A 13,321-nucleotide genomic window follows, 5' to 3' on the forward strand; every position below is an offset into this window, starting at 1 on the left:
TTAGCGCCTCTTCCACCTTTGGTTTCATCCCACAAGTAGCAGTACCCTTGGTGTGATGCTGTCTCAAACAATGTAAAATTGTACACAGCCAGCTTTCTTTTGTAGTATATCTGAGCATCCCCCGCATTCGGTGTCACCAAAACAGCTTCCATGTCAAAGGTAACTGCAAGAAAAGATTTGTCATCATGAGCACGTTGTTTATCAATGTATTTTTCTTCCATTGATTCCTTTTCTCTTTGTTTATGTTGATCCCGTGCAACTTTCAATGTCAACTTCCTTGCTTCATCTGCATCACTGTAAGCATTGCAAGCAGAGCACTGATCTTTTTTTGGCTTGAAACATCTGAAATTGAAATCATTGGTAAAGATCTGTCTATACTTGTGCTCTTTTACCGGTTGTAAGTTCAGGCGCACGCAGTAGTCATCTCTGTAAAGTCTGTACATTTGTTTTATGTTCAGGTCAGGTGACAAGTACTGTTTGTTAGAATTTTTTCTTCAATAATGTGGGAGAACTTTTGGAAAAGTGTTAATATGATTTTGGACGTGTTTAACAATGTCCTCCAAAATTTTGTTGTGTGCTGGTCCTCCTTTTCTTTTATCAGTTCCCACAAATGCCCCAGAATCATCTTTTCCCGCTAATGCCGAATCAACACATCTGAAAGAAAATGAAAAGGTTTTGCAGAAAAAATCCTGACAAACTCTTTTCTTTAAACCATCATTTGAGAATAAGTAATATGCACGACTTTTTGTTTTCTTTTTTTTAGGATCTGGCGCTGCACACCTGGAACGCTGTCGATTAATAGGCTCTTCATTAACAAGGCTGCACAAAAACTGTTTTTTAACATTATAATCTTGAAGACTATAATACTCCTGGCAATTGTTGACTCGATCTTCCTCAGATATTACAGAGTTGCATGTAAATCTGCATTTGCTACAATCAACTGGTTTGGGATTTTTAGCAGGAACTGTTTTGCCTTTTCTGGTAACATACAACAAACCATTATTGCGTGCTTTTTGCCTAATACTCCGTATCCATTTTTCAGGTTCTCTTTTTCTTTTTCTCCCTTGTTTGTCTTTTTCAAGATCAGGAACATGCACATGTTGGTCCAAGATTGGTGAAGAGAAATTAAAAGTATTCCCAATTTGATGATCATTATTGTCAAACTCATAGCCATCCGTATCACTACCAAAATTAGGCAAGTTGAGTTCATTGGAACTAGCGATTATATGTTGATTTGTACTAGTCGAAGGCACTTCAATTTGTTTTTCTACTTGATTATCCAAGCTAGCCACATGGAGGATTTGATTAGAGCTACTGGCAACAACATAAGATAAGCCTGTTGTTAAATCATATAAACTATTAGTCGCATTAACCTTTAAAAACACTTGGACAAGTTGATCCGAACTAACCGTTTCAACTAGTTGATCAGAGTCTGAGCTAACTGTTTGGACAAGTTGATCAGAGCTAACTGTAGACCTATCAATGAGTTGATTCAAAGTAAATGTTTTATTGAATTGATCTGGACTAACAGTTTGGATGAGTCGATCAGAGCTACCTTAAACACAAACAATAATGTGACAGTTAATAATTTTGGCTTAAATATTTAAATAATAAAATCATAATATAAAATTGTCAAAAAGGAATAATAATATAGTTATCTATAAAAATGGTTAGATGGTTTTACTTTCTAAAGATGTAATTTATATTTCACAGTTTAACATCTAGATTATTATTATTATTATTATATAGACATTCTAGATTTAGTTAAATAACTAGCTGGAGTTACTCGGCGTTGCCCGGGCCAATATTTAAACTGGCTTACCTGATATCTGTACACAAAAATGGGCCCAAAAATGGGCCCAAAAAATGGTCCCCCCTGACCCCGGGGTCAGGGGGCCATTTTTGGACCCCCTTGACCCCGGGGATCGGGGTACGGGGTCAAAACCCAGCTAAGAACCTTCTCCCCCTCGAGGACTACCCCCATGCCAAATTTCATCGAGATCGGTCCGGCGGTTTGGATTTCTATAGAGAACAAACAAACAAACGCACACACATTACCCTTTATATATATTAAGATGCCTCCAAGTCCAAAGTGGCTAAAGTACATGCTATGTAAACTTTAGACTAAGGGCCTAATTCAGCACCTGCCTTTTAATACTTTTATTTTCAATCATGGCCTAATAATAATCAATCATAATGAGGCTATGAGTATGACGCCTATGAGTCAAGTATGAGTATGATTATTGCAGTTTGGTACTACTAGTCTAGTAATGATGTGCCAGTACACTATTAATAAGTAGTAGTCTACTTACTACTAAGCCTACGAGATCTAGTACGTGTACTACTACTGTAGCTGTACTTGCGAAAAAATTTAATGTTTTTTTTGGTGGCTATCTTATTTTGTAATATGTCCGGCAAAAACGAAACAAACCGAATAATAATAAAATTAGGTCATATTTTGATGACCAAACACATATATTTTTTTGATTTTCTTATAACTAAGGATTAATTCAATGAAGTAAATTATTTTCATATGAGATATTAATATAAATTTATGCAAAGTTGTAATTATTTGCAGTAATAACGCATTTTGTCTTATTACGAAAAAGATTGAGTATACTGGTTTATTTACTTTGCAAGCAAAGAGTTTTTTTTTAGATCATTAAAGTAATTCTAATTCCTTCAATGATATAAAAAAGAAATAGCTACAAAATAAAAGTGAAAGTACATTTATGCAAAACAATAAATAGTTGTCAGGGAACAAATGTTGTATGTCCAATACTACATTTGTGCTCTGTTGATTTTGCTAAAATCAAGATATTACACTTGTGTTTTGTGTTATATCTAATGATGGACATATTACAAATGTCCTCTACAAGCTTATGTTACTGCCAATAAGAATATAGTAAAACATTGATTTCATAAAAATGTGGACATACTACGTTTGTGCTCTATACAGCCGATATATGATATATAAAAATTATACATATATTTAAATTTTTTTATAGATAAATGGTGATTTTTTAAATTATTTAATTATGATTAATAGCCGACCCAATTAAATAGTAGTATTATGATTGTTAAATTTAATTTAGTGCATCATGGGACCTCACAAGAAAACAAATCTATTTTAGTTAGAATTGATAAAACGAATAGCAGATAAAATTCAGAAAAAAGAAAACTAAGAATGCAGAAATGTAGAAAAAATATTCAAAAATTGCATGCCTGATCTACCTGATCAGGCATGCAATTTTTAAATAAAATTGTTCTGATGTAATTTTTTTTATTTGGCTCAGAAATTATGTTTGTATAAGGCAAGGAAATGTTTCTTGACCTAGAAAATAATGAGGCCTCAGATATTGAAGAAATTCTTATTGGACCTTCTATTGGAAGAAGTTTTTGCCACACGTGGTTCGATAATGCCACTAACACCCAGGATGTATATTACAGCAGAATTGTTAGCATTAAAAAGAAGAAAAGTGATTTATATATAGTTTCTTATTGGAAACCAAAAGAGAATAAAGATGATGATGGTGTTGAGTATGAAGAGAACAATTATCAACTTTCTGCATACATAATAAGTGGTGATACGGTGATAACATAATAGAAATGTGTAATAAGGTATATGTTATTTTAAATAATAGTATGTCTTATAAACTTGCATTAGCAGATATTATTTACAGATAGTAGGTTAATCTTTATTTCTTATAATAAATTTTACAGTGCCTAATGAATATCATATTCTCTACCCTCCCCTTTTTTTAAGATAATGAAAAATTTATAATTATTTAATTTGTTTTTATGTATACATATATGTATATAGAAATGTAATTTTAGGTAGTCGGTTAGTTACCGATATCCAACAACCAGGTTGCAACAAGCTATGAGAAACCAAAGCTAATTTACTATTTGACACAAGCCAATTGCCTGGCTCATGACAATTAATGTTAATCATAATGATGGCTATACATTGTTTCTACCCAGAAAGACAGACTTTTGCTTGCATGGATTGAGAGATGTTAGTGTTTAATTACAATAAATCAGTACACTCTAGGCAAATGGCATATGCCATTAACAGAAAGTTACACTAACACAATATAATTTTCTTTTCATTATAACTTATAATCAAATCTATTATATTTCAGGTTAAAAAGTATTGAAGGGTCTACTTCTATCTGATTTTTCTGTTTGATAATGGGAAATGTGTTGTGTATCAGGAATTAAGTGATTTTAAATTTTTTTTTAAGTTAGGAAATCATTCTCATCTTCTCTAATTTGTAATGGGTTTTTCAGTTATTGTGCTAAATATCTAATATAATTTCATTTATCTTTTATTGGAAGGTTTTAACTATGATGGCAGCATGCTACTGTAGATGTTTATCTTAAAGACCTCAAAATTATATTTATTAACTCAGTAATAACAGTTACATGTTAATTTATTATAGATTAGTTAATTGTTAGCCTTAATCTTTTTTAAAATTTTATATATCTGATATATTTTATCTTATCTATCATTGCAAGGTTACACAACATGATGAAAACCACACAATTGCTTCGATGGATGTTGATCTTTTTCATATCAAGGTTAAACCGGTTCATATTTTTTTAGAGATTGATTATGTATATTAATGCAATAATAACAGTTATATATTAACTTGTTATCCGCGACATAAGGCATCATTATTAAATAGGTATAGCGATATTAATGTAGGGGTTTACTTTATTTTAGATATCATTGGATGTGGTTTCGTTTGCGTACTAAAGAATCGACTCTTTCTAGCTATGGATGTCACAGTTTTGTTTGCTTCAAGAACTAGGCTTTCTTCAAAGCTGCAATTCCTGTTAAAAACGTTACTAAGCAAAAAAGAAAATTATTATTAGTCTATTTTTTTTTTTTTTTTTGCGGCCTGTTGGAATTTATATAAAGTTAGATAGATATATGGACTATGGAAGGAAAAATGAAGGATAGCCGTGGTGAATATGCTCCCCCCCCCCCCCACTCCATTGCTTAGATGGATATTTTTGTGTAGGTTTTTAGTTGAATTATATGGTGTTTTATGATTGTTTTTTCGTACTTCGGCCCCCACTAAAATGTCACGTCTTTTCCGATGTTATATATGTATATATATCTTTTTTGTATATATATGTTTCATTGAAATTCATTAGTAACGATAAAAATGTGGCGATAACGCTAAGGCTTTTAATTATTTAAATTTCACCTGTACGCTATAGAAAATCTAGCCTTGGTGCATATTTAATAAAATAAATAAATATACCCTTAACCATGAATATATATATATATATATATATATATATATATATATATATATATATATATAATATATATATATATATATATATATATATATATATACATATATATATACATATATATATATATATATATATATATATATATATATATATATATATATATATATATATATATATATATATATACATATATATATATACATATATATATATATATATATATATACATATATATATATATATATATATATATATAATATATATATATATATATATATATACATATATATAAAAATTTCAAACCATTTATTTATCTAAGTTTTATATATGGTTCGAAAGAGCTTTGAATTTGTAATAAAATGATTAAAAATTTCATGTTAAAAGAATAATTACAAAAAAAGTTATGCTTATATTAGTATATTGTGATAGAGTTTTTGTTAACTTGCGCATGATTTTGCATAGTGAATTGTGCAAAACGATTTAAAAACGTTATTAAAAAATTTTCGAATTAAAATAACAAAATATCTTTAATGATTAAAACGTAATAGAAAAATCTATTACAAAATTTTATAAAACATGCATAAAAAAAAAAATATCGCCTATTTTTGCGATATTTACAATAATTATGTATATATATATATATATATATATATATATATATATTATATATATATATATATATATATATATATGTATATATATATATATATATATATATTTATATATATATATATATATTTATATATATATATATATATATATATATATATTATATATATATATATATATATATATATATATATATATATACTTATATATATATACTTATATATATATATATATATATATATATATATATATATATATTTATATATTTATATATATATATATATATATATTTATATATATTTATATATATATATATATATAAATATTATATATATATATATATATATATATACTTATAAATATATACTTATAAATATATATATATATATATATATATATATATATATATATATATATATATATATATATATATATCATAATTATTGTAAACATCGCAAAAATAGGCGATATTTTTTTTTTTATGCATGTTTTATAAAATTTTGTAATAGATTTTACTATTACGTTTTAATCATTAAAGATATTTTGTCATTTTAATTCGAAACTTTTTTAATAACGTTTTTAAATCGTTTTCACAATTCACTATGCAAAATCATGCGCAAGTTAACAAAAACTCTATCACAAAGCTGCCGTTAGCCAAACGCGAGTTTTATACGTAAGTTGCATTTTTCTTAAGCAATGCTACATAAAAATTAATGTTACTTAAATGAGCATAACTTTTTTTGTAATTATTCTTTTAACATAAAGTTTTCACCATTTTATTACAAATTCAAACTCTTTCGAACCATATATAAAACTTAGATAAATAAATGGTTTGAAATTTTTACACACGTACCTACAAATACTAGTTGAGGATAATAGAACATCGTAATATAAATATTTTAACAATTTAACATGAAAAAGTCACAACTTAGTAACGCTTATTATAATAACATTACTATTATCATAGCAAATTAGGAATGTTTATGACTGAAAGTATTTGCCGGATAAATTCCGACTGCAAACTTAAATCATTTAGTACAAAATGCAATTTAAGTTGGTTTTTCCTGTATTGGAATTATAATCCGTTTTTTTTTTCTTTTATGATGTAATAAAATAAAGATAATAATAACTAAATGTGACAGAAGCCTATACATGAGAGATTTTATGAAAAAAAAATGAATAAAATATCTTCTTGAAGAGTGCAGTATTGTTGGCAGAGAGAATTTTGTTCATCTAGATTCAGACATTTTAAAGATTTTTTAAGTTTCGGAAGACATGCACAGCGATATATTGATGTTTTCAATCACTTCGCCTGAAAATAAATTTTGTTTAAGTAAAATTGAATCTAATTATGGTGATGTTGACAACATTGCAGTTGAAAATAGTTTATACAGTAGTATTGATACTCTAATTTCAACTAAAGATTTTTTATATGAGTGGTCATTAAAATACTGTATAAAAGATGATGCTTTAAATGCACTTTTTATTTCACTTGAATAAATTTACTCCATCTATACCGAAATGCAAGCAGATATTACAAAAATCTTTTCAAAAAGGTAATGTTTTATATGTCAGTGGAGGCGATTATATATATATTGGAGTTGAAAGTGCAATTGATTATTATATCGACAGTTGGAAATAAGGAAAAGCTTGATCTAATTGTAAGTATTGATGGTGCACCTATGTACAATAGTAAAAAGACTTCCATTTGGCCTATACTAGTTACAACTAACAGAAAAAGACCATATGCTGTTGCAATTTGGTATGGTCAGGGAAAACCAAACACTTTGGATGAGTACTTTGAAGATTTTATTATTGAATTGAAAAATTGCAAACTAATGGGTATAAACAGCTGCAAGTGACTATTAAAGCTTTTAATTGTGATGCCCCTGCAAGAGCATTTGTTAAATGCATTATAGGGCATAGTGGCTTCCATAGCTGTGAAAGATGTATGACAGTTGGCACACAAAAATATGGTGTTAGATTATTGGAAACAACTGCTTTACTTCGTACTGACATGGCTTTTAAAAATAGTTTGTATAAAGAAGAAGGTCACCAACTTGAGAGTCTTTCTCCGCTTGTTCAGTTAAATTTCCCAATGGTAACTGGATTTCCATTGAACTATATGCACCTTATGTGTCTTGGGGTAGTTAAAAAACTTCTAATAAACTGGTGTAAAGGTCCACAATGTATTAGGATAAGTCAATCTGTTAAAGACAGTATTTCAAATGAACTCATAAATTTGCGAACTTATACACCATCCAATTTTCAACGTAGACCACGCTCTTTAAATAAACTTAAGAAGTGGAAAAGCAACAGAGTTTCGATTCTTTCTGCTTTATGCTGGACCTGTTGTTTTAAAAAGGAAAAATAAATAAAACTAACTATGACTTATTTATTTCTCTTTCAATTGCTATGCACATACTGCTTTCTGATAAAATGGTGAAAAATGAATTGTTAGTGGTATATGCTAAACAGTTGCTTATATGGTTTGTTAGAGAAGTGCAAATTTTGTATGGGGAGATCTTTGTAACATAGAATGTTCATAGCATGATTCATTTAGCTGATGATTGTGTTAACTTTGGGGAGAGTCTTGATCATCTATCAGCTTTTCCTTTTGAAAACTTTCAAATTAACTTGGGTCGAATTAAAAAAATGGTGCGAAAAATCAGATCAGACTGTTGCTCAAGGGTGGCCTACGACTGGACCTAATTTTGAAATTTCTAAAATCATCGAATATGACAATTTTGGTTTACAACCTACAACTTTTGTATTTTTATTTTTACTACTAATTAAAACATGAACTACTTATTTTTAAGCTTACTACTTTTTCAACCTACTGAAATTTCAACCTACTGGGTTTTCAACCTACTGAATTTTCAACCTACTGTATTTTCGACCTACTTTTTTTTCGATCGACTTTATAACTACGTCTTTTCCGGTATCTATTTTATTTTAATTAGAACTCAATCTAATCAGCCGTTGAGCGCTGGCTTATAATTGAGAGGTCTAAGGTTCGACGCCTTGTTTAGGTATATAAGGCAGCATATAAGGTCAGTATATAAGGTAGCATATAAGGTCAGTAACTTCCATAGACTGATATGATAGACTTCTTGTTGATGGAATTCTTAAAACAAAAACTTGTGTATTCTTGATTTCTTGTTAATGGTTTTTGAAAAAATAACCTTAAAAACGCAAGGAAAAAACGATAAAAACACTAACTAGTAGGTTGAAATGAAAATCTCTAAAAATCGGTTGAAAATCAAACAATCGCAAATCGGTTGAAAATAAAAGTCTCTAAAATAGGTTGAGAAAAAAATCGGTCGAAATTGAAAACGTCATAAATCGGTCGAATTAAAAAAAGCCAATAATTGGTTGAAATCAATTTTTGCCTCAGTAGGACAATTAAAAATTATTTCCACTTTTTAGTAGATGTTTTATTTTGTAGATTAAGTTTGTAGGTGCAGGTTTTTGTAGGTTGAGCTATGCGACACGCTCAAAAGTAGTGAATCAACTAGATGAGAAAAAAAAATGTGGATATTTTTCTTAGAGAAAAGAATGGTAAAGAAATTTCTGTCCAAGTGGTAAATAAAAAGATCAAATTAAATCTACAAAACAGAGTTTATTTCATTCAAGACAAAGGGTTTATTTTAGTAGAAGAGGTTTTGGTAGATCTTGTAAAATGCAAGGCTCTAAATCCTCATTCAGTTAAAAAGTTTTTTCCTGATTGTTTTGAAACATCTTATTTAGACGTTTGTTATGTAAATTCATTAGCCAACCTAAAAACAATTTTTCTGAAAAAAAAAAGAACTTTTGAAAAAAGGCCTGATGATACCTGTTCAAAAAGGTGGTTATGCTTTTTTTCTGGTTAGATATTGTGATATTCTTATGATCACTGATTTCTTGAATTAGAAACACAATTTTTGATTATACTTGCAGACCATCAATTTTTAAAGAATGTCTCTGCATGTGTCATTTTGTAAAATTTGTTATAAATTTGTCAAATATATAGTTTATTGAATAATTTTAAAGTGAGTTTAATGCATTTTAATTTATAAATTTTTTGTGCGAAACAAATATCTGGTATGTTTATAGAAATAATAAAATATTTACGCTGGTGTTTTAATAATGGTCAATTAATAAATCTTAAAAGCATTTTACAAAGTTTATTGTTTTTAATCTCTAATGTATTTTTAATTTTATTTTGTAACTTATATAAGATTGTTTAGAATAAAATTGCACCAGAATATTGAAATGTCAATTATTAAATGGAAAAATTAAAGAAGCGGAAGTGATTGCTAAAAGTTGGATGAAAAATGATGGGAAATGCTTCTGGCCACCATTTAAAAGTTCCACTGCAATTCGTAAAGCTATCACAACCTTGCAGCCACCAACCTTTGATTGGAAGATATATCCAGCTAGGATTTTATACACTACAGGTTTGCATATAGAAAAAAATGTAAAATTATTGAATTAGATACTGATCTGTATGTTTTGACTAGGGTACTGGAAAGGATAAACATGTACTGGTGCAAATTTATTTTGGGCCCCCCTTTATAATATGACTATTCTCTCATTTAATATCACTTATTTTAAATCCAATATTCCTACGGGCATTTGTTTAAATTATATGTTCTGAATGTCTTTAGAATGTTTAAAGAAGATTTCCAATGATTAAAAAAAGTTTTTTTAACCGTTGACAAAAACATTTTTGTTTTGGAGTCTTGATAAAAAAATGTTTTTTTAACAATGTTTTTAGTTTTTTTTTAAACTTTTAGTGTTTTTTAAAAACTAAATAATTCATTAATTATCATGGGTTTTTCATTAAAATTCATTAATTTTTATGCGGTGCACCAACTGCACCCCTTTCTCATAGGGCCTGCTTTTGCCGCAAACATTTTATTTACATTTTTATTAGATATTGATAAATGGTTTTACATATATAGATTTGTGTTTAGATTTTTATGAAGAAGCTCAGTCACGCTTAGAAAAAGCAGCAGATACTTCAAATATTGAAACTGACACCGAAGAGAAAAAAGGGACAAAGCGAAAGTAAATTTTACTAAAATTAGTTTTTAATAGATAAAAAATTTTGCAATAAAGAATTACACAAATCATGCACTTTTTTTGTTTAAAAAGTAAAGTTTATTTTAAAGGAGAAAGACGGCAATGACATTCTGTGAAAGTGATGAAGATATTGTGGTTGGTGTGAAGAACTATACGGAAGACATTATTTTGATAGTTCTAATAGCCAAAGAACATCTAACATGATTCCAAATATAGCAGGTTGACTATTTTTGTAAAAGTAAAATAATGGTTTGTTAAAATAAACACGCTTATTTTTTTACTGAATTATAAATGTTTTTAAATCAATATCAACTCCCCATTTACACAGTGAAATAGCAAGCTTTTCAGTTGCTGAAAATAACATTGACTTTTCAAAAGAAACTAATATGTCTCAAGGGAAAATGATGTTGTCTTCAAAAATATTGGTAAAAAAAAGTCCTAATGTTATTTTTGTTCTAATCAAAATCTGTGTGCGTGTGCAGTAAAAAAATTAATAGAAATCAGAATTATATGTTATAAAATATAATTTGTTGACAAATATTTTATAAATATATGTTTGTTGACAAGTTTAAATAAAAATCACTATAGAATGTTTAAAAATTTTTTTAAATTTTTGTATGTATAATTTATCTATACCTAGGTAGAAAATTGCTCTAAAAATTGTGTTTTGGATAAAGAGAATAGTAAAGAAAGATATTTGTCTTGCCAGGTTAAATTTAATTTTTAAGAATGTACATTTTACGTATTAATCAAAGTTTTATTTATTTTTTCCATTTAGGTAATTTTTCATGGTTAATTTTTTACAAAATATTTTACATAAATAATAATATTATTTATTTTAATACATTTTTTTTAAGATTTTCAAAAGGTTGCGTTGAGTTTTATGGCAAAAATAGATAAAAAGGTACTACTGTTGCTTTTTATTTTAATATCAAGGATTACATAAGGCCCCCACAAATTTTCAAAATTTTGAGTCAAATAAGAAAAGTGATTCAAGAATCAATTTTAAAAATCCATGTATTGAAATCAAAATAATTTCATTCATATAGAATGAACATAATATGTATTCTGACCCTTAAGTAATTTTTATTTTTTTAATAATAGATGAGTTCTCTTTGTCGTTGTGGAGGTAATACTCCATATAAATCGGCTTTTGCTTTTGGAAAGTTGTCGATGAGCGAGGACGCTGGGGCCTGTTTTAATGTCTCTGGTGGTTCATTGAAGATAAATTTTAAAACATACACCCTGTATCATATGATAGTAGGTAAAAATGGTTTTATGCATTTTTTTAGATTTTTTTTTTACAGGAAATATATTTTGTTTATCCCAGTCAGTCATTTATGTAACTATTTGCTATAATTTCTGCAGTTTGATTTTTTTCAAATTTGATTTGAATTTTTGATTTAGATGCGATTACATGACAGCATCATGATGCAAAAATTTACGAATGTCATTCAGGCATTCCGAAATTTTTAAGGCAATCAGGAACGCAACTCAATCGAAAAGTTTTCAAAATGAACAACGCTAATAAATTGTTTGAAAAAGTAAATTTTGTGTTAAATTCAATATAACACTTACTTCCTTAACGCAATGCCTACTTTCTTTCGTTATTCTTTTGAGTTAGCTTTGAATTGCTCTATCAATAAATTTTTTACTAAATCCATTATTTACAGCCTGTTTTTTACAAAACAAATAAAGAGTTATACATATATACATACATAATTTATATATATATATATATATATATATATATATATATATATATATATATATATATATATAAATTATAAATTAGTAGAAAATCACTTAACAAAATTTTTTTTCATTTAACACTGTGTTTCATCATTAGAAAGACTCATCAGAAATTATGAGTTTTTTTTTATTGATGAGAGCATTTCTGATGAGTCTTTTTATTGATGAAACGCAGTGTTAAATGAAAAAAAACTTTCGTTAAGTGATTTTCTATTAATTTATAATTGCTCTGTTCTTTTAAGAACATTAATCTACTTTGTAGAATACATTTTAAAGTTGTTTAAATATATATATATATATATATATATATATATATATATATATATATATATATATATATATATATATATATATATATATATATGTATAAATATATATATATTTCGTTAATTGTTGATATTTTTTTTTTTTTTGTTGATATATGAATTAAAAAGCGACATCAAAATGCCGTCGGCTATTATAAAAATCAATGTTGAATCACCAGAATAAATGTTTGTTGATTAAACGTTGAAAAACAACATTCGATCAACGTTTTTTGTAAACACCAAATTAACGTTGATAAGTGGCTAACATTTTGGACAAAAATCAATATGGAATCAATGTTGACGAAAAACATTGA

General features: G+C 27.5%; 1 protein-coding gene across 2 annotated transcripts; it reads left to right on the plus strand.

Annotated features, from left to right (window-relative positions):
- The first annotated feature begins 7,031 nt into the window (after positions 1-7,031).
- Positions 7,032-12,536, plus strand: LOC136088526 (uncharacterized). 2 transcript variants are annotated; one of them, XM_065812385.1, is made up of 7 exons: positions 7,032-10,322; positions 10,842-10,935; positions 11,040-11,169; positions 11,591-11,659; positions 11,808-11,854; positions 12,055-12,214; positions 12,358-12,536. In XM_065812385.1, the coding sequence occupies exons 1-3, from the start codon at positions 10,193-10,195 to the stop codon at positions 11,152-11,154; spliced, it is 339 nt and encodes a 112-aa protein (XP_065668457.1). In that variant the 5' UTR covers positions 7,032-10,192; the 3' UTR covers positions 11,155-11,169; positions 11,591-11,659; positions 11,808-11,854; positions 12,055-12,214; positions 12,358-12,536. The 2 variants fall into 2 exon arrangements, with proteins under 2 accessions (XP_065668457.1, XP_065668458.1); XM_065812386.1 differs by lacking the exon at positions 12,358-12,536 and having other exon boundaries at positions 10,077-10,322; positions 11,595-11,659; positions 12,055-12,191.
- The last annotated feature ends 785 nt before the right edge of the window (positions 12,537-13,321 follow it).

This window comes from Hydra vulgaris, chromosome 12 (assembly GCF_038396675.1).
Source record: "Hydra vulgaris chromosome 12, alternate assembly HydraT2T_AEP".
Taxonomy (NCBI): Eukaryota; Metazoa; Cnidaria; class Hydrozoa; order Anthoathecata; family Hydridae; genus Hydra; species Hydra vulgaris.